Source organism: Marmota monax, unplaced genomic scaffold (assembly GCF_021218885.2).
Source record: "Marmota monax isolate L192 unplaced genomic scaffold, Marmota_monax_Labrador192_F-V1.1 WCK01_AAM20220418_F8-fsc00036, whole genome shotgun sequence".
Lineage (NCBI taxonomy): Eukaryota > Metazoa > Chordata > Mammalia > Rodentia > Sciuridae > Marmota > Marmota monax.
Window position 1 is genome coordinate 13421139 of NW_026694491.1, and position 23053 is coordinate 13444191.

Genomic DNA, 23053 nt, shown 5'->3' on the forward strand with positions numbered 1-23053 from the left:
TGGCCCTCACCCCTGCTTGCCTCTATCAGATTACATTTCACAGACGGAAGCTGGCTGGGAGGTGGGAGCATTTACTTTTAAATCTTTTATGTGTGTTCACCTTGTGTGGTTGGGTGTGGAAAGCGGGGGGAAGGGTGTTTCCAAATCGAGTGAAATTCCCGTTCCATGGGTATTACCATGCCTGTGGGGTTGGCAGTTCTTAAAGTTTAGCTAGTCTGCAAATAACTACAGAACACAATAGAATTCCCCTCCCTTCCCCTCTTCTCTCTCCTCTCTTTTCCTGCTTCCAAACGCCTTCTTGAGGCTGGAGCTGGGCAGGTCTCCAGAGGTGCAGCAGCCACAACAATCCCGCAGTTCAAAGTTAAGCAGCAGTTGCACAACTTCCAGCAACTCTCTCAGCCGACTACTAATGAGCTGAAAGCCAGGAACTTCTGAGGAGGTGAAGAGGAAGCTTCCAGACCTCCTCCCTTCACCCTAGAAACCCAGATACTCCCACCCCAGCCCCAGATCACTGAGATTCACTTATTGTTTTTCCCTTGCCGGGCACACCATGGCTCCCTTTGGAAGAAACTTGCTAAAAACTCGGCATAAAAACAGGTAAAGTCGTGTGTGTGTGTGTGTGTGTGTGTGTGTTTGGTTGCATTTACTTTCTGATTAAAAAAAAAGAAAGAAAAAGAAAAAACAAAACTGCTTTTGTAGCACAAAGCCCTTGAGTCTTAGATCTAGTATAATACCTATCTTGTAAGGATATTTTTCCAGTATGGATGATTGCAGTGATCAGCATAAAACTAATGAGTGAGTGTTTTTGACTCCCTTTTTTCCGTTTTGGTATTTTGATTCCCCAAATAACTTCAATATTTTCTCTGGGCTGCCCTGAACATTTGAGGGTAATAGAATGACAAGTTTCATTTGGCTTGAACTGTAGAATATTGTAGAAAGGGTTAAAGTTTTAAGATAGAACTAGAATTCATAGCCACTTATTAGAATGAGAAACACTGCTGCTGATATAAATCCTGAAACAAAGCTTTAGTTCCCCCTGGGAGAGGGACATTCTTGAAGCCTGGAAAGTTCCCAAGTGAAAATACTCTATAGAGAAACTTTTCTTTTTGTGAACTGATTCTCTTGAAAATCTTCAAAAAGTTTAGGTGGTATTAGGCACTAAAAAAGGCTTCCAGCACTTGTTTTCCTTAGTCCTTAGTATTACTATTTTACTTTGATTTAATTTGATATTTCAAGCCTGCAGTACCCATGATATAAATACGTACATAAAACAAGTGTTAGCGTGGACACACACACACACACACACACTTTTCTTGGGTCAGTATGTACATTTAGGTCCTATTAAACAGTTTAATTATGAATCAAATACTACATTTTTATGCCAAAAAAAGTGAGGAGAAATTTAGAGATGGGCTTTATTTTTTAATATATTTGTTTTGGCACAGGGGCTTTGCTGATATGCTTCTCTCAACCATGCCTGACTGTACTTGTCATAATTTGCTTAGTGTAAATTTAAAAGGATACAATTACATGGTAGGAAATGATATAATTATTTTAAAGTGAGTATCTGCATGACAATATAGTGATGCACTTTAAAATAAATCTTCATATTTTATTTTGTACACAATTTATTTAAAAATTCTGTTTCTCTTTCCAAATATATTAATCACTTGATTATTTAAATTTCCTTAAAAACTCAAATAGCCGTAGTAAATACTGTAAAACTTTCTTAACCAGTTTTATTTGATATAACACAATTGTATAAATGTTATTTATGAAATAAGAATGCTTTGTTATATATTTTATAATAAAGTAGTTTGGGTATTTTTTAAAAATTAATAGTGGTTATGAAAACATAGTTTGTTTTTTAATGGTGACAGTGTATTAAAAAATATTCCAGAAGAGCCACAACCAAAATATTATTTTAGGTGATTTTTCTGTAGTGTTGTTATTGTACAATTATTTTCGCATCTGTTTAAATGCCATCAAGATATGTAAATAGTTACTTTGAAAAAGTGTATTGTTTTATAAAACAAATTCTGTTTCTGGAAAATTGTGTGTACAGAATTTTGTTTGAGTTTTTTTTTTGTAAAGCAATTTAAGAATTGTCATTGGTATGCCAGATAACAATGTGATAAATTCATGCTCCCCAGTGACTTTCCCTTAGAAAAAGTACATGCTCCACTTTCATCACATTAGTGTAGCCACCCACCAGCTATTCATTCTACCCATAAAACTAGCTATCATTAAAGGAGGTGAGTACTCATTTTTTTTAACTGACATTTTCTATGTAAAATTATGAAAAGGTAGACAGAATATGTTTCTCTGAGAAAACAGAAGGTGATGTTTTATAACAAATGCAAGTGTTTTGGCAAAAGTGGTTAGTAATATTGTGGATATTCTTCAACTGTTCTGATAAGTGCTAGCACCCTTTGTAGATTTGTACTTTTTTAACTAGTGAGAAAAAATACAAACCACAGCAATGGCCAAGAACATAAATATATGAGTATTTCAACTTAAGTAACAAACGATTCTTATGGTATATTGAAATGGAAGTAGTATATTTAGTGTTGTTATATATGAAGTCTTTTTTTTTTTCGTCTTCTCAAAGTTGAACTATAGACCAAAATTAGTTACATGGTTCAGTTTATCCATTTCGATTACCAATTCCATGATAATTGAGTAAGCCTACTTCAATATAGAGAACCAAACATTTTTTTTTCTAAATGATGAGTTATATACACTTTTATCAAAAGTGTAACTGATGATAAAATAGTTATTTGATAAGTGCTAATGCATTCCATTATATATAATTTGTTGTAAGACACCAAGAAGATTTTGAGTAATGTATTTGTACTCTTGTGATATGTAACTTGACGAAAAGAACACTTTATATTTTATATTTTGTATTTATCAGCAGGAAAAATACACATTGATAAAAGGAACATTAGGAATTTGAGATTATAGCATTTTGTTTACTGAATTTTTTTGCTTGTCTTTTTATTTTGTTCACTCTTAGAGTAATATTTAATTCCTCAAGATTCAACATGAACTATAACTATCTTCTTATGAGGTAGTTCTATAATTTTTCACATAATAAATGGATATTTGAGAGTTTTAGAGACAAACAAGATGGAAATAAAACTTTGAAGGAAATGGTATGAAAACTCTTAGAAAACACAAACTAAAAAGCTTGCAGACATATGGGTCCATATCTGTCTAGACAAACCTATGTTTTCCTGCCTAAGACAGTGACTGCATGTGGAGAACCTGTAATACAGTTGTTTATTTAATTTTGTAAATGAAAATTATAATTTGTATTCAAACTAGAACATAGTAATTATTTTATTGCTTATTCATCATGTGATACAAGCTGGCATTATATAAAACTGACTGTTTTTGAAGGATTGATTGACTCTTGCTATAATCTAAAATATAAAAAGATAGTCTAATAATTAAATGAATTTGGACATGCAGTGAATCTTACCTTACCAGATAATTTATTATAAATTTAATAAGCATTTAATTTAAAACTAGAGAAAATAATCTTCAGGTGACTAATTTTGGATCCCCAAATATGTTGAAAATAATATACGGTCCCAAAGTAATTCTATTTGGGCATATAAACTTTTTAGGCTTTTTTATTTCAAACTTTCATATACATAAAAGACATGGAGCCAACCTAAAAGTTTTTATGTTGATAATCAGAACTAATTTCTTAATATTTTATAATTGTAGTAATGTTTAATTGAAAGCATACAGTTTTAAGAGGGTCTCTTGGTGTTAGGAGATAGATTGTTTACTACGGTTCTGGAATAATAAAATATTCTGGCACTGAAATCTGAACAGTTTGGTATATACCAGTATATTTCAGTCTTTTGTTCAACAAGAAGAATAAAAATGGTGGAAACCTAGATATCATTTTCAACAAAGTATTCAAGTTTCTGAAATTGTATTGTATGTCACCAAACAGCCATTGTTTCCTGCCTGAAAGTCAAAGAAGTAAATAATGAAGCACAGATTAATTTGATAGTTGACTTTCATGTGAACATTCAGTAATTGAATTGATTATTAACCTATTTAGCTATTTAAACAGATTCCATTTGCAAATGTGATTGTCTTTATGTTAGATTATATTTTCAAGTTAGCAATTCCCTCACTACTTAACTTCAAGGTTGGATCCATAATTTCAATTGCAATCACAAACTTTTCCTAAAGTTAAGAAAACTAATGTAACCATAAAACTTTTTGGAGCACTTGGTGATGAGACATGATTCCTTTGTCTTCACTAATATGGCTGGGTGCGGGGGGGGGGGGGGCACAGAAAATTGGTTAGAACTTCTGTCAATCTTTGTTAGAAAGAGGAAATTATGGTAGTGAAACAATGTCTCATGTTTTTGTCGGAGATTTGAAATTAATTCATGTAGGTGATTTAGCATGATAAAATATTACTGACTACAAAAATATTTAATCTGGTTTAAAAAGGCCTCCATAATAAATTTTAAGTACTATTTCAGCTTCTCTAGGTTTTTGCTTTACTAACCTCATGCCTTTCCTTGGCTTCTCCTTAACATTAGGATGTGTCTATCATTGGCTATACCAGATGTTCTCATAATTTCAACCCCAAATTAAAAGCCCCCCCCCCAACTGTACTTGTAATCATTTCATTTGAAATAAGTATTACAGTTGCATTGTTTTATAATTAGTGAATAAAGTTTTCATTAATATTTGCTTTGGACTCTATTTGAACATATGTGGCCAGGTTCCCCCCCCCCCCTTAATCCAGGTACATTATAATGTCACCATAAATAAATCATGTAATGACTGCTTCATCAGAAGTAAGAATTAACTTTTGCAGTTAGGATAAATGTTTTGGCAAGAAGCATTTCTTCTCTCTGTAATTAGAAGTATGATAATTTATGAATTCCACAAAAAAGAAATGATCATGTACTATTTCATATATGCTTCAAATAAAGATTTAAAGTGTTCCCAAAACTGGATTGAGAAATGCCAGATATTTTAGTATGTAAAGATTCATATGTCTCTGAACTTCTTGAAAGATATTTCCCCTGATGATACCTAGTGATTTATGTCGTTATTAGTTGGCAGCAGATAAACCCATTGTGAATGATGACTGGAATGCTTTATCCCTAGCAAAATTATTTTAAAAACATTGGCAGGGATGAGATTGAGCTCCAGATTAAAACTTGACTTGCACTTAAAAATACCTAAGCCAGATGAAAATCTATTATATAAGATGTTTGTTGTATTATGTGCCATATCCATGCATAACACTTGTCAAGGAAAGAAGTTCTTAGGTGGATTTTTTGGAAACAAGTTTCAAAAAGTTTGTAGCTGGTTGACAATATAATTTAGGAAATGTTTTGTAACTTAGAAAGTTTTGATGTTGTTTGATTGCTATGCAGGTCTCTCTCTCTCTCTCTCTCTCTCTCTCTCTCTCTCTCTCTCTTTAGTTCTGAAAATAAGAGAAGTTGAAATAGGGGTATGTGTCTATCTCGTTCAGGTATTTATGGATACCAGGATATCTGAGCAATTTATATGTCAAAGGGAAAAGTTTCACACACTTGCATATTATAATCTTCTTTAATATGTACTTGCTTAAGTTGCTTATGGAGTTTTTAAAGACATTCAAATGCAACATTGGTAGGTTACAATGTTGATGTCTTGAAGCTCTTTATTTACTATTTTTTAATAGATTTTGATTCCTTTACTGTGAAGCCAGTTGTAATATGACACTTGCTAGAGAAAGTTCCTGTATCTGTTGTGAAGCAATTACTAATAAAGATGATCACCCAGTGCAAAGTAATTATTCCATCTAACTGGAGTTGATTTCAGTAAGGTATTTAATAAACAAGATTTTCAAGAATGTTCAATGGGTATTAAATGATCTACATGGAAAATTTTCCTCAAAGGTTTATATCTGAAATCTGGAATACACTCTGTTTTTATAAATAAAGTGACATAAGATTCCTATAAAAAATTCTCACTAAGTTGCTGGGCACCGTGGAGCATACCTGTAATCCCAGCAGCTTGGGAGTTAGAGGCAGGAGGATTCTGAGTTCAAAATCAGCATCAGTAACTTATAGAGGCACTAAACAACTCAGTGAGACCCTGTCTCTAAAGAAATTATAAAAAAGGGCTGGGGATGTAGCTTAGTGGTTAAGTGCCCCTGAGTTCAATCCCCAGTACCAAAACAAACACACAAAAAAACAAACAAACAAAATACTCATTAAGTATAGGCAAATGAGCACAGGGACCTTTTCTGTCTTATTCCTTGTTAGATAACCAGTTCTTGTCTGGTGATGCTCTTACCTCATTTCAGGCACCTTGAATGCAGCCATGTGTGTGTATGAGGGAGAATGGTGCATGACAGTGCATGGCCACTACAGATCCACAGCTGCATTTGGAACATTTACCCTTTCTTTTGAGAAAAGAGGAAAATATGATCAGGAAATATTTCTTATCTCACGTGAAAGGAGGATTTATGTTTTCTCTATCAAGATTTTTGCAATTTGTGAGACAAAGGAAGTGTTAGAAATAGGCAGAAAATTTTGGGCTAAGAAGTTGCCTAGACTTCAGGGTAAACCCAGCTATGTCACTACTAGTTGTGTGCCCTGGGGCGTATATTTAATCTTTCTCATGAAATAACAACAATAATTATAACATACAAAGGGAACCCCATATTTTTAAATGTTTGTGTGTAGAGAGGGAGCTCTTTAAGTAAAAGAATATACAAGTATCAGTTTTTTAAAGAATTCTGAATACTTTTGGGGCTGTAGAAAGTGACTATGAAAATGAAGGGGCCCTGGTGGCTTAAGCTTCATTGACCTCATGGTAAATAGACCTCAATTTGCATTTCTTATAATGTGCATTTTGTTTTTGTGATTTACATAAATCAACCCATTGGATGTTTTAAATAATGCCATGGGGGTACTATGATTTTCCCTCTTCTTACATGTGAGGTAGCAGTGCCCTAATGTGTCACAGAGCAGTACAGTAATTAATAAGTGGCAAAACTAGGATTCAAATTCATGTTCTAAGTCACTGTCTACTTGTGGTCTACTAAGGATTTAGTTTTTTCATCTTATAAATAGAGTTATTTCTAAACCATTAAGTGTTTGTATTAAACCTGATTATGTATGAAAGACTTAGCTTAGTCCTAGGACATAATAAAAGCTCAGTAAATATTCATTTATTTATTCAGCCTGTTTGATGCAAAATGCTATAAAATATATCTAAGGTTTTAGTACTTACTTATACTGTGATACTTGGGGCTTTGAAATACTAATGTTCACTCACTAGACTTTCTGTATCACCACTGATACCTTTAAACTTTAGGTAATAAAGAGATAAAGTATACATTTTTGAACATAATTAGAAGTGAGTTGACAAGTACTCTACAAATTTCTCTTTGGATTTTAATGAAATACTTGAATTCCAATAGCTCTTTAGTTTTATTTTCATACCCCTTTTGAGCCAATTTTGCAACACATAACACAATACATAGCACATCATAGTTACAAACGTTACTTTTCTCTTTGGATTTTAATGAAATACTTGAATTCCAATAGCTCTTTGGTTTTATTTTCATACCCCTTTTGAGCCAATTTTGCAACACATAACACAATACATAGCACATCATAGTTACAAACGTTACTTGTGTTTTGATAAAAAAGAAGATAATTATTAAAATAATTTAGTTTTATATTTATATTATAAAATGAGAACTTAAATATTTGGTAGAGTCTCTTCATATCTAAGATTCTATGATTTTAAAATGTCTTTTGCAGAGTTGACTTAAATTTTATTTGTACCATTATTCTTCTTTCTGAAGATAACTAAAGAAAAATTGGAATTACAAACAGAAAAACAGATTTTTTTTGTAATTTTACTTTATCAAACACATGGTGTAATGACACATAACTTCTATCAAGAAATTTAGCATTATGGTGAAAGTAAAATATGCTTATTTCCATTTTTAAAAAGATGTAATTAGTTTATCAATGATAATATGTGAGAACTGTTCACTGTTTAGTATTTGCTAAACCCTGTTCTAAGTTTAGCAACATAATTGTATGAGTTTTATGGGAAATAAAAATGTTATTTTATTTCTTTAGGATTGGTAAACTGTGTCATGGGTACTGTACCAGACATGCAAAGACATAACTCCATTCCTAAGAGATTAAACTCCTAATTGAAGAAAATAGCATTATAGTTAAATAGCTCATGCATAAACTTTTTTTTTTAAAGTCACTCTTCTGTGGGAAATGGTCTTTGACAAGGTCGATAAAATCATAATCTTTACAGTACAATTAAGAAAATGAGAATATAATCTCTTGGAATTTGAAAGGCTACCCCTCTGTAGAGGAGGTGTTAAGTGTTAGTGATTAACTCCAAACTCAAAGTCTAGGAGAGAGGAGTAAATGGAGGCAAAGAAAAATAAAGGGTGAATCGTCATAATTAGGTAGCATTTATTAGACACCCACAGGTGACAGGCTTGGACAAGAGAAGGGAACACAATAAGATACACAAAAATATGTAGGAGGGGGCTGAATCACAGAGAGCTAAGACTGACTCAGACAGGATTATCAAAAGAGAAAACCTAGGATTCAGGTAGCACTATGGTCAGTTTGGCAAGGATCCATAATCATGGTTGGGTAGAAAACAATATTGTACAATTGAGGTTACAATGGAAGTATTTAGGAAAAAATTTAGGATGTCTTTATATAATGGTGTTGGGCTTGAAGTCAACTATAGTGGACTGCTCTTCTATTCTCAAATATTAAATCATCAGTTTATCAGACTAAGGAATTAAGATATTTGAATACTCTATGAGTCTTTTGAATTTTAATTTCGTTAATGTAGATCGTAGACCGATTTCAGCAAATTTTTATGCCCACCAATGATAGTGCATGCTTGATAGAAGTTTAGTGTTTGAAGCTTATTGATATTCCCCATGTTGATGTTGTTCTCACCTAAAGAATGGGACATATTATAGCCACCTCAGGTATCTTTAGTTACTTAAGTGCTGTTTACTTACTCTGATCTCTTTCAATTGCACTGGAATTCCCTGCAGTTATGGTTAACTGAGGAAATGTGACGTCCCTTAGGAGAGCATTAGTTTTGAAAAAGCAATCTCCCGGAAGTGGAGCTTGAAAAGCCTTATTTTTAGCTATGCAAGTAAGACCTCACAGTTGCTTGGAAGCTAGGAGAGATGTTATTGAAATACCATGGATAAATTCCATGGGTAGAGGCATAGTAGCTACATTCACTTATGAAGAAAAGAGTGCACAATTGGAAAAAGCATAACAGAAGCAATAGAGGACCTTTGAGATTCCATCTTTACTAATAGTGCAGGAAGCTTGGCACATTCTAGTGGAAGCCTGGAAAGTATTTGTCTTCATTTCTTTACTGCGTGCTCTATTCTCAAAGAGAAAGTCAACTATTTTCCTATAAATATTAGAAATGGTCATAAAACTTAGAAAAATTAACTTTTTAAAAAAAGTTTGATCATAGTAGTTTTACTTTTAATTAGGAAAACTTACTGTAATCATAATTTAGAGGATTAAGTTAAATATAATGTTTTACCTAGTTTGTGTGTACTTTGTATTGTTTTAAATATGTTTTAGCATCTAAAAGAAAACAGTTATGAGCTGTCTGTTTTATTATATTTGTGATCTACATATATGTTTAAAAGTATGTGCATATGACTATATATATTTGTATGTATTTCCCTTGTTATGACTCAAGATTATGACTAATAATCTAAAAAAAAAATCTAAAAAAATAAGTGAACACTACATTTTGGGGTGCATAACAAAACATTGGTGATAAATCCAACATGGAATATATAGAGCAGTGGTTGATAGACAATACAAAAACAATAAACTAATGAAAATTTTCAGATAGTAATTATGACTACCAGGAAGGAAAAACCAGAGTGCTATAATGAAGAGTACTAACTGGTCTGAGAAGAGGAGGCTTTTCAATTGAGACTTAAATGAATAGAAGGAATCAGCTTTAAGGCTCTGGAATGAGATTGTTTTAGACAGATGGAACAGAAAGCGCAAAGTCATGGCTATGGAATAGGACTTGGAGTTGTGGAAGGAAAGAAGAGCAGCAAGTAGGGGGTATAATAACAGGGGGGATAGTTGAGGACCTAGATGAGTGCATAGGTTACTTAGGTATTTGTGAAACACGAGGAATATTGATTATACTTTAAATTCAGGAGAAATCCACCAAAGGGTTTTTAGCTGGCAGAGTATATGATCTTTTGTTTTTTTAAAAAAATCAGCCTGGCTGCTATATGGAGAGTACTACAATAAGACCAAGAGAGGAAGCAAGACATCCAATCTAGAAGTTATTGTGATAGTTATTGTAAAAGTTTTTTGTAAGCAAAGAATGACTCCTTGTGGAATGACCGTAGAACAGAAAAGAAAGTGGCAAAATTGGTGGATTCCACTTTGGAAGGAGAACTTAACAGGAATTTTAATGAATGAGAAAAAAAAATAAAAAGGAAGGATGATCTGAAGTTTTTGACTTGAGCAATGGTGAATTTTGCCAACTCTAGATAGGGAACATTAGTATAAGAGCAGATTTTTGGGGAAGTATGAGAAATTAATGATTCTACTCCAGCCTTGTTCTCAGATGCCTATTAAGTATCTAAGTGGAAGTGTTTAGTACAATATTGCTGATTGAAGTTCAGGACCAGAGATACAGGTGCACTGGGATGTTATTCAACAAAGATAGAGTTGTACCTCTCTGAGGTTTCACAAAAGAGCAGTAGATTTAGACCTGAATGAGATGCAAGATTTGCATACAAAAAGATGGAAAAAAGAACAATGCAGACAAAGAAAAAAATAGGAAAAAAAAGACAAAGTGGTTGACACTTTATCAGTGCAGTTTGTGGAAAGACAAACATTATTTTGCTTATTTTATTTTGCACTAAAAGAACTAAAGAGCTGTGAAAAAGAAAATAACATGATCATTATGTAGCCTTTTAAACAATTATCTAGATGAAATAAACAAAAAAAAAATATACAGTAGAGAAAGAATATGAGTAGGCCAGTTAGGGGATTAGTTAAAAAGGTCTCATATAAAAAGTGAAAACATTTAGATACAAGAGTTACCATGGAGGCAAAATTTATAAGAATTCAAAACTTAATGGACAGGGATAGAATCAGGATGAATAAATGGATCAATGATAACTACAATTTTGGCCCTGAGTAACTGAAGATAATAAGTGTGTCATCACAAAGAGCAGGAAAAAAAAATGGCAAGGATAAATTTTGGAAGGAAAAAACATTGAGGTAAAGAGTGAAAAATTCAAGAGGTCACTTGAATGTTTCCAAGTATTCCACCTCCAAACACCTGGTGTTTGGACACACTGCACCTGAGATGGGCCTGTGAAACTGCCATTCACCCAGCCTACTCCTGTCCCTATTCATATCCATATGGGGCTGATTAATATGGAGCACGCCACACCTGCAGTGGGGCTTCAAGGGCAAAACACACTGGTTTCCAGTCAGGGCCTTCAGGCTGACTAATCCTGTCTTAATCCCACTCAGTCAGCATGAAACAGCCTTCCCTTTAATGATTCTTTAATTATTACCTTTGGTTGATATTGCTTTTGTATAGTACCATAACTTCCATTAGATGATGTTTCTTTTTGTGTAAAGATTGTGTTATTTTTACCTTTTTATCTCCTAGGGAACCCTATATAGAATACTTATATATAAATACTGAAGTTCAAGAAAATGTTTTATCATTTAAAAAATAAAATTGATAGTTTTGGTGTTGATAAATGATCAAAATCAAGAATTCTCAAAATTTGAGGGGTTAAAATCACATAATAAATATTTTAGGTTTTGCTAGCAATAATGTCACAACTCCACTTCTCACTCTGTCATTGCCTATGAAAAGAACCATAGACAATACATAATGAAATGCGCATGGCTGTGTTTCCATAAAACTTTATTTACAAAAACAGTAGGAGGACCAATTATAACTAGGTATTATTTTTCAGATCCACTTGATCTTGACTAATCAGAGTAGATTTAAACTTTAATTATCTAGATTTCTATATTGAGAAAATTATTTTTATTTACCTCTCTAAAACTCCCTTCCTCCTGTCACCCTCTTCCAAATTACAAAAGAAAGAAAGACAGACTGACTTAACACCTATTATGATGAACCTTTAGGTTTCAAAATGAAAGATTCAGTCCAGGACCTGACTGAAAAACTAGTAAAAAGAAAGAATTCTGCTGTTGCAAAGGGTGCACTAGATTCTGCAGAAGCATCAAGAGTGGGCTCCCATTTGCAGCTGGGGTCAGGGCATTGGGTTTATTCAGAGGGAATCAGGGAATTTTCCTAGGGGAGCAACATTTGAAGCATAGTAAGAGTTAATCAGATGGATAAGAAGAAGAAAAAAAAGTATTTCAGGACAAGGAAACAGGTTGTCAAAAGACCCATAGTCAAAATATAAGCACTGCTGGTCCAATCTAGCCATCAACAGGGTGATATATGTGTCAAAATGCTAGATGTGTCAGAGATTGGCATGGCAATAGGAATGACTCATTCCATGTATATAGTAAAGAATTCTTGGCTATAACTTGGAGGGGTCAAATCATGGAAGAAAGCCTAGGAATGGGGAGAAGAAAGTGAAAATAAGAAAGAAAGAAAAGGAGAAAGATTTAAAATGAAAGCCTTGAGCCTCATTTACATATTTTAATCAAGTGAATTACAAAACTAGATTTGTAGTTTAAAAGAACAGCAGCTTAGTAATCTTGTAGGGTACAAATGTGATGTGGACAACATTTTATAATAATGTGATATGTAATAGCTTACTACACCAATATATAGTAAAACCATTGTCTGAATTGCAATAGTGAAGAAGGTGATGAGGGCAGATATTTTGGACCTTTAATAACTAGGATAAAACAGACATAGTGCCTGCAGATGAGAGAGACAGAGGCAGGGCGTCATGATTGTATTCAGTAAGAGAAAATCAAGAGATCAAATCGTTTGGAATGTGACAGAAGGTGATGAATTAGTTTTGATGTGTCAAATTTGAAGTCCCCCTGGTTATGCAAACACAACTATATAGATATGAAAAGGGAAATTGGAAATATGGGTCTGGAGTTCAAGGCCAATATAATTAGACTTTCGAACTATCCTCCAGTTGGTTGATATTGGTGTGGGTATCACACTGAACAAGAAGAATGTGTATGATAAGAGAAAAAATGAGTTAGCCCAAATCCTTGGGGATGGCAGCTGCATCCATTACTACTTTCAGCATGGAAAAACACCTCCAAACTTAGTTGCCTAAAGTATTAACAATATTTTCCATGACTCTGTGGGTTGGCAGGGGTGGATATTCTACTGGTTTCCTGGGCTCTCTCAGGAGCAGCTGGTTGGGGGTAGAAAACCTGAGGAGTTGAGATCTCCTTTCTCTCTCTCTCTCTCTCTCTCTCTCTCTGATCATTCATGGCAGGCTTTTTCATCAATCAGCAGTCTCAGGACAGGATCCTAAAGGGAGAAAGCAGAAGCTATACTTTTTTGAAATTTGGGCTTCAGAATTTGTACAGCATGGCTTTTGCCACATTCTTTTGGTCATCAAAATCTCAAATTCTAATAAAGTGGTGAAAAAAAATAGACTCTTTTTTTTTTGATGGGAGGAACTGCAAAGAATTGATGGCCACGTGAATTTTGTCTTGAATGATACTTACACCTGTTAATATGTGGATGAAGAAAGTTCCATCTGGGAACTGGAGAGGAAGATGGTAAAGTAAAGGAAGAATTGCAGGAGAGTGACCTTTTCTCAGCCAAGGATCAGAGGGCCACAAGAATGGGAAGAAGGGGTCACAACACATCATGTAACAAAGAAATCAGGTCAGATCAGTTCTGAAAATGACTACTGAGTTTGGCAGTTAGAAGGTTCCTGATAACTGTAAGTGAGGTATCTCCTTGAGTTAAGCTGGGTAGTGGTCACTTTGTGATGGATTGAAGAGCCCCTAGAAAATGTTCAACAAGAGACAAGGACTGTGGATTGCTATTTAAATTTGTGAAGGAAAGATGTTTAGGGGAACATGTGGTTAAGCTGAAGGTTCAGAGCAAAAGGTAGGAAATAAAAAGGAATTTAAGGAAGGATAAATTATGAAGCAAAGTCATAGAGGAGGCAGAGACAGAAAGATTCAGATCATATTAAAGAGTTTAAAACCTAGGGAAGAAAAATGGACATGCAATACTTTTGATATAGGTGCCTGGTGTTCCTTATGGATAATGTTTTCAGGTATCTCTCCTTTTTCTTAACAAAATGATATGACAAGTCCTGGCATACTCTGATTCTCTCAACTATTAATTTGCAGTACTCTTTAGGATATTTATTTGTGAATAATGTGAAAAGCCGATTATTTTAGATGAAGTTTCCATCCAGAAGTATTGCAGTTCCTTACAGAGTATATTCAGAAAATGAAAAGCAGGGATAAAGGAGCTCACCCTCAGATCTCCTGGATAATTCAAATTCCTGTTTATTTCAGGTGTTATTCAAAGATGCCTGTAATTCTCAGAGCTCATTTAAAAAGTGAAGAGCAGGTGGCTGCAGGCAGATACAAGCTTAAAATCACTGTCATTAGGAAATATCTTCAACTATGAAAGCAAACCAATTATGGTTTTGGCTGTCCAAAGGAAAACTAATGCTAATAGTTGAAATAACTACTGCTATCATTAAATGAAATATTTAATGATAACTTTTATTTTAATAGATATGCTTTGTTTTATGAAATATCTCTCTACAAAACATAAATGAGTAAGGAAACTTTACATACTTGCCAGGTATAGGCACAGGTAATACTTAGAAGTAAAGAATAGAATTTCCAATGAGATTAGTTTCTCAGCATTCCATTTGGTAAATACTACATGTTAAATATTTACATTTTAATTATAATCAATTTCCGGAATTTGAACCAGAGTTTGTTTACTTAACCTCCAGGAGTCTCTAATGCACATTCTTTACACATTCCCTTCCCTTCCTCTGCTTATGGGAGTTATGTGCTTTAGCTACTCTGTGGTTGTGGAATGTCTAGGGCTGTTCTTATCCTGCTTGACTGGTTTATGCTTTTACTTCCTAAAAAAATTAGACTGGCATTACTAGAGCATGAAACTGGCAAACACACACACACATGCACACACACATCAAATTTTAATTTTCAGGATAATTTTTTATGTCTTATTTATCAATTTTTTTTACTGTTCCATGTTTTCTCCATAGAAAAATTGATTTTCTGAAGGGCAACAATTTTGGAAATACTTTAAGAAAAATATTAAGGGTATGTATTTGAAGAAAACTATTTGTTAGCACTATTTTTCATGCTTCACCTATCAAAACGATGATTCGAATTTTCTTAGTGACCTAGAGAAAGATCTGTATTATTAATGGGTGAAGGTTCTGAGTTTACCTCTTCTTAAGACTGGCACTGCTGTGATCCAAGAAATGTTGCTGTTGAGAGCATTTGCTGTACAGTCAGTCAAATCAAATGGACTTAGTTTGTGTGTCAGAACTTCCATGTTATTTGCCTGCTTTATTAACTCTGATTTTAATTAAATTTTATTCTGTATGTGTGTGTGCATTAAAGAAAAAAAAAGGGAATCAAGGGCTAAGGTTTTAGCTCAGTGCCAAAGCGCATGCCTCATATATGTGAGGCACTGGGTTGGATCCTCAGCACCACATAAAAATAAGAAAAATAAAGGTATTGTGTATGTGTACAACTAATTTTTTTAAAAAATGGCCAATCAAAATTTTTACTTAACATTGCTACCTTTTTTTGTTGTTTTTCTGGGGACTTAACCCAGGGATGCTTAACCCACTTAGTCACATCTCCAGCTCTTTCTATGATTTGAGAGAGGGGTTTTGCTAAGTTGCTTGGGGCCTTGCTAAGTTGCTGAGGCTGGCTTTGAACTTGCTATCCTCCTGCCTCAGCCTCCTGAGCAGCTGGGATTACAGGTGTGTGCCACTGTGCCAGGCTAACATTTCTACATCTAATTCATGGATAGCATATTTGCTTTACTTATAATGACTTCAATTTTCCTGAGGTGATCGTGATGATCATTTTTTTTTAAGTACATTTTTTTTGTGTGTGAAACAAACTTAAAATAGAATTAAGTGGTCAGTGCCCCTTTTAAAGGTTGGGAACAAGTAAGGAACATTGATGCTTTTGACCTAATAAAAATAGATGGTACAAAGCTTAAAAAAGACCCAGAACACTCTTCTGAACCGTCAATCAATGTGTGTCTTTTTAAAGATTGTAATGGTTTTGATAGAAGAATTCTATCAGCATATTTTTAGAGAGATCTATATAGTCATACCTTGTTTATATAAGAGAAATATTATTTTCTTATTAGAGTGGCTTAAGAAAAAAATCATGGCATATTTCATTTCACATAGTAAAAAACAACTGAATTCGTGTGTTGAAAACATTATACGCAGACCACAAATTTTCTGAAATGTGCCAGGAAGGTCAAATAAGTCTAGGAAATCATTTCACACTTACTAATTTTATTTAAAATTAAAGTGTTAACTCTTTCCCCATGATATAAATGATTATTTAACATATCATATTCAAGTATTAACTCTTCCCCATGATATAAATGATTATTACCAATTCATATTCTGCTGTATAGACTGATTGTCATTTATTTTAAAATTATTTGAGGAAGATACTTATATTTGTAGGCTTCAGTTTTCTCATCTAAATAACACAAAATTCCTTGTTCAACATTTTGGAGTTTGATAGGATAACGTTGGCATATTAAATGCTCTCAGAATAAGTACAGGATTTCACTGTGCTTACTCACAAATAGGCAAACATTTTTCTGAAGAGTTGGATGGTAAATATTTTAGGATCTGTGAGCCATAAGATCTCATTGTCAACTCCTCAACGTTTTCTTTGAAGAGTAAAAATAACCAGACAGTACATAAATGAATAATCATGACTTTGTTTCAATAAAACTTTATGAACACTAACATTTAATCATATTATCTTCAAAAGTCATAAAATATTCTTCTACTGATCTTAAAACATTTAAAAATGTAAAACAAAAACAACAATCTTAGATCTTAGACCATACAAAGCCAGCCTATGGGCTGGATGGGATCAAAGACCCATAGTGTGCTAACCCTTTTTTAGCCAGATGTTTTCTAAGTTTATCTGAATGAAAAAATACTGATTTATCACAAACTTATAGCAGTCGACTAGTCTAAATAAAAGTGGAAAACAGATTGAACAAGTTATGTCTTCCAATATTTAGTTTCCAAAACTAGCTTTGTATGTTCAGATGTCTAGACAATGTGCCCCATATTTACAAGAAATGTACTGATGTATTCACAAATATGAACCTGGGTTTGCAGTGGTCTTTATTTAACCACAAAATCTTTTCCTTCTCCTTCCCCTTCTCTATCCCCGCCTCCCTCCTTCCTCCTTCTCCTTTCTCCCTTCTTCTTCTCTTTTTCTTATTCACCTTCTCCTCTTTCTCCTCATTCTTTGTCTTCATCTTTCCAGAGCAGAAAAGGAACTAGCAATTACTGAGTGCTAATTGTGTATGAATCACTGACACAAAACCTTCATGTATATTATCTCATTTGATATTTATTATAGTCCTGTGAATTTTGTGTTATTTAGATGAGAAAACTGAAGCCTACAAATATAAGTATCTTCCTCAAATAATTTTAAAATAAATGACAATCAGTCTATACAGCAGAATATGAATTGGTAATAATCATTTATATCATGGGGAAGAGTTAATACTTGAATATGATATGTTAAATAATCATTTATATCATGGGGAAAGAGTTAACACTTTAATTTTAAATAAAATTAGTAAGTGTGAAATGATCTTTACTTACTCATCTATAAAATAACATAATTATACTATATCCTTCATTTTGGGTGATGAGTATTAAATGAACAAAGAATATGAAAATCAATTATAATAGGCAAAGGACATAGAAAATACCTACTAAATGTTGGTATTGTGATATAAAAACAATGTATATGAAAAAAGGTATTAAGGAAATAAGTATTTCTCTAGGTGCTATAATAAATAAGTTACTTTGAATTTTCTTGTCCGAAATCATGTTTAATTAATTTTATGATCAACATGAAGTATAATTAAGAATGAGTAAGATTTTTTTTAATGCTTAGCTTAACAGACTGTGGGCTGGATATAATTAAAGGTCCATATAGTATGCCAACCTTGTAGTTAAAGTCCATCTGAAGTACATTACATATCTTTTTAGTTTCACAGTAAATTAAACTGCAAAGTAATTTTATAGGTACTTCTTAAAGAAGTACAAAAAAACTCGAGAAACCAGAATCCCATGAATGAAGGAGTCTCCTGATTGCCAAGAAAGTCAATCTTTCAATATTACATTGACAGTTGATCTGCATGAATTTATAATATATCAAAGTAGATGATATGTATTGCTTTAAATTTTTCTTATGATGCCACAGTCTTTTTTTCTTTTTTCAAAAAGCTCACATGCTTGACTTGGATTTATTTTGTTTGCAGAGGAAATATATATAATAGACTTAATAGAGAATTTGACAGTGGTCTGGTTCAGTTTAACTCATTTATCCAAACTTAATTTAATCTCTTGTACCTCTTTTTCCTAATCTGTATAAAGGATTGACAATAGGAACCTATTTGATAGGATTGTGATGAAGATTGAGTTTATGTGTAGAAAAACACATCCAACAATGGCAGGCAATGTAATGGGCATGTAAAAAATTTGAGCTATTATTGTTCAGTATGTCCTTTCATCTGTCCTCCACTGCTCTTTTCTCTCATCATGTTACTATTAAGCCCTGTTGCTCAACTACCAAGCCTACAATAATCACTTTAACCCATAAGTTCAATAGGTCTACCTCACAAACATGATTCAAATCCATCATCTTTCTTCCATGTCAAATCCTTTGAACCTCTAACTCAATCTGACTTTCTACAAAGAGCTGTTGGAACTGAGGGCCTTGAGACAACGTCTTATTTTTTCTTTATTAAATTATTTATTTATTCTAATTTGTTATACATGATGGTTGAATGCAATTCATTTCATACGACACATATAGAGCACAATTTTTCAAGTCACTGGTCATACACAATTCATGTCTTCATACAGGATTTAGGGTAATGATGTCTAACTCATTCCACCATTATTCCTACCACCTTGCCCCCTCCCTTCCCCTCCTTTCCCTTTGCCCTATCTAAAGGTCCTCCATTCCTCCCATGCTCCCCTCATGGCCATTTTGAGTCAGCATCCTCATATCAAAGAAAACATTTGGCCTTTGATTCTTTGGGATTGGCTTACTTCATTTTACATTATGTTCTCCAACTCCATCCATTTACCTGCAAATGTCATGATTTTATTCTCTTTTAATGCTGAGTTATGTTCCATTGTGTACATATACCAAATTTTCCCTAGCCATTCATCTACTGAAGGGCATCTAGGTTGGTTCCACTATTTAGCTCTTATGAATTGTATTGCTGTAAACATTGATATGGCTCTGTCCCTGTAGTATGCTGTTTCTAAGTCTTTTGGGTATAAACCTAGGAGTGGGATAGCTGGGTCAAATGATGGTTCCATTTGAGTCAACTTCTATGTCTTTTGATTATTTAATACAATTTATTATTTATCTTTTCATAACTTTTATAACACATTTGTTCAGAGTGTATCTCATTACTTACAGTGTTTAATATAGTCTTGAGCTTTTAAAATCTCTTTCTCTAAACATCTTATTTTCCCTTCCCAGCTATAGAAAAATGCCCTGGATATCAAGATATTTTTTTTTTAACCTTCCTTTTTTTTTTTTTCCTGAGTACTCAAGCACATTTTGTAAAACTAAAGTTCCATTAAAATTGAATGTTGAAGCAAATTATAATAATTCATTCATATGCTATAATTAAAAATGGACAGTTTATTTGGAGGTAAACTAACTTATATCGATTACTTTGACTTACGTACAAACTTTCTTTAAAAAATGAAAGATTTAAGTATATATTTTACCAATTTCATTTCTAAATTTGTTTATTTTTGAATCATCCTTTCCTTTTATTGGGAAGCCAATTGGTCATGTTCTACACAACTATATATTGATATATTATATAATAATAATGAAATTATAATTAGTTTATTAGATTAATTATAATTGCATTATGGTAGACTATGATTCTTAGAAAAATGTACTATCAAATTTAGAAATCTGGTATTTCGGTTTGAAATAACTGTGTCATTTCATTTAACTCTTCAGCATCATAACTGATTATTTATGGCATCCTAAACACTTGAAACTTCATAATTAAAATACAGCTAGGTTTGTAAATTACAATACCACTGTACAACCTTGGGCATAGAGCTTAAAAATAATTTAGTGAACTTGTTCTTTTCTCAAACTCATCTATTCTCTTTAATTTATTAGATTATTTACTTAAAGCAACGTGAATTTCTACAAATTATCACCACATTTGAGCCTGAAATAAATACACTGAAGTCAGACCTCGTCTATTATTGTATGGCTCTCCTTCATATTATCATTTTGAATCTGGCATTGTGAAGTAAATTCTAAGCATTATTTGCTGACATGTTTTAAAAATTATATCTATGTACAGTGAAGTGTTAAAGGGGTCAGTCAGCTTGTCCTCATTCATCATGATACTCTGTGATTTGTTTTGGAGAAATGTTCTGAAGAAGGGACTGTCTTGGAAAGGTTTTCATAACTGTCATAGTCATTTATATTCTCCTTTAAAAATATGACTGTTTTCTGAGTCTTTAAAATATTTTTCTTGCTATATCAGATTATTCCTTAATTTTTATTTTTGTCATTAAAATTATTTTGCATTGCATTTATCAGAATATTAGAACATATAGATGAATAATATGCATTCAATTCTCCAGGTGAGGTTTCCCTATTTCTGGTGTCAACTATAAATTGAAAATATCAGAAAAAGACTTGCATTTGTACTGACATGTACACCTCTTTCTTTTTCTTATGTCATTATTCTCCAAACAAGACACCATAACAGACATTTACATGGTTGCATTTTATAATATAATACCAGTGGTCTAGAAATGATTCAAATTATATGGGAAGATGTGTATAGGTAACCTGGGCATCCTTAGATTTTGGTTCCTTGTGAGGAGGGGTCTTGAAATCAAGCTCTATGGATACTGATAAATGACTTAAGGTTGTACTAATTCTGTTTTAGTTCCTTGCTAAGACTTCAAATTGTATAGTAATAACATGGTAAAATAGCTTATATCTACTAAGGAGTACATGAGATTGAGACAAAAATTTTAAATTTACTTTTAATTGGTACATTAATATTTTATATAATAGTGGGATTCATTGTAACATATTTATATACACATATAAAATAATTTGGTGCCTTAGCACCTTTTCTTTTTATTTTTTTAAATTTTTTTTTAAAATTTGTTTTAGTTGTTGATGGACCTTTATTTAATCAACGTATTTATATGCGGTGCTGAGAATCGAACCCAGTGCCTCACACATGATCAGCAAGTGCTCTACCACTGAGTCAAAACTCCAGCCCCTCTCCTTTTTCTTGCCTCCTTTCTCTCCTGGTCTCCATCATTTATGTTTCTGGTCTCCCTTCTATTTGCATGACACTCTCCCATTTTGTCCCATTTTTTTTCACTTTAGCTTTCATATGAAAGAAAAACTGACCCTTGACTGTCTTGAGTCTGGCTCATTTTGCTTATATAATACTCTCAAGTTCCATCTATTTTCATGCCAATGATATAATTGTATTTTTCTCTCTGGTTGAATAAGACTCCATTGTGCATATATACAACACACTCTTTATCCTTGAGTTCAAAATTTTAAAGAAATTTATTATAAGTTAAGAAAATACTGGAAATACAATTCTCATTTCCTTATGAGATGAAACTTTGCTGTGAAATGCATTCATTTACATTCTAATGCAAGGATAAAACCATTCTGTGACACTATATTACCTTAATCAGAGGCTGATAAAATGTAGATTATTAGTAACCTTCTGCTTTTATCAATCAGAAGACACAAATCACCAGATTTTGGGGGGAAGAGGGAGAAGGTGTACAAAATTGTTTCCCAATTCATGTGAATCATAATGGTTTTAAGATGGTATTAGATTCCAGATTGTCTTCTGAACAACCAAAGCAGGGTTATGTGATATTCTGGGTAGTTTTACTGCTAAGTGTATCACAAAGCTGTCTTTGATTTACCTGGTCCTGTTGTTCATGTGTACAACTCACCCAGCAATGACTAAATGAGAGAAGATTTTTAATTTCTATATTATTACTCACAGTTGTCTCTGGGGATTTCTCTTTCGTCCTCTAAAGACTGTAGGTATTGTCTTTCCCTAAACACTGAGCACCTAGAAATCCGCCTTCTTAACTCCAGTCTTTTCTTGTCCCTTCTATCCAGAGCAGAATGGATAACAAGGAAGGAGTAAGAGAAAGATGCAATGATAATCCATTCTGCTAAAACCCAACTCACACCACCACCCTGGCATTTCACTAGTGTCTTTGTCCATTCCCATCACACAATATCATCCACATGTCTTTTCACCCAATCTATTTTTTAACATTTTTTAATTTTAATCTTTCCCATATTTTTTGTTGGCGCATTATATTTGTACATAATGGTGGGATTTGTTTGTACATACATTCATATATGCACAAAACATCACAATATAATTTGGCCAATATCATTCCCCAGAATTTACCCTTTCCTTTCTCTCCTGTCACCCATAGTCCTTTTCTTCTACTCTACTGATCTTCCTTTAATTTTCATGGAATTCCTCCTACCCACATTTCTTTTCCTTTTTTTTCTCTCTAGTTTCCACATATGGGATAAAACACATGACCCTTGACCTTCTGACTTTGGCTTATTTTGTTCAACATAATGTTCTCAAGTTCCTTCCATTTTTCCTGCCAATGACATAATTTCAGTTTTCTTCATGGCTAAATAAAACTCCATTG

General features: G+C 33.1%; 1 protein-coding gene across 2 annotated transcripts in view; it reads left to right on the forward strand.

The window, feature by feature from the left end:
* The first annotated feature begins 206 nt into the window (after positions 1-206).
* Positions 207-23053, forward strand: part of Rassf9 (Ras association domain family member 9) — a 36806-nt gene continuing 13959 nt past the window's right edge. Inside the window, exons 1-2 of one of the 2 annotated variants that reach the window (XM_046419369.2) lie at positions 207-597; positions 15290-15347. Coding sequence is in view for 1 of the 2 variants with exons in the window: in XM_046419368.2 (XP_046275324.1) it covers positions 551-597 (47 nt within the window). In the remaining variant the exon portion in view is untranslated. The remainder of the gene's footprint in view (positions 598-15289; positions 15348-23053) is intronic. The other variant, XM_046419368.2, reaches the window with a different exon arrangement.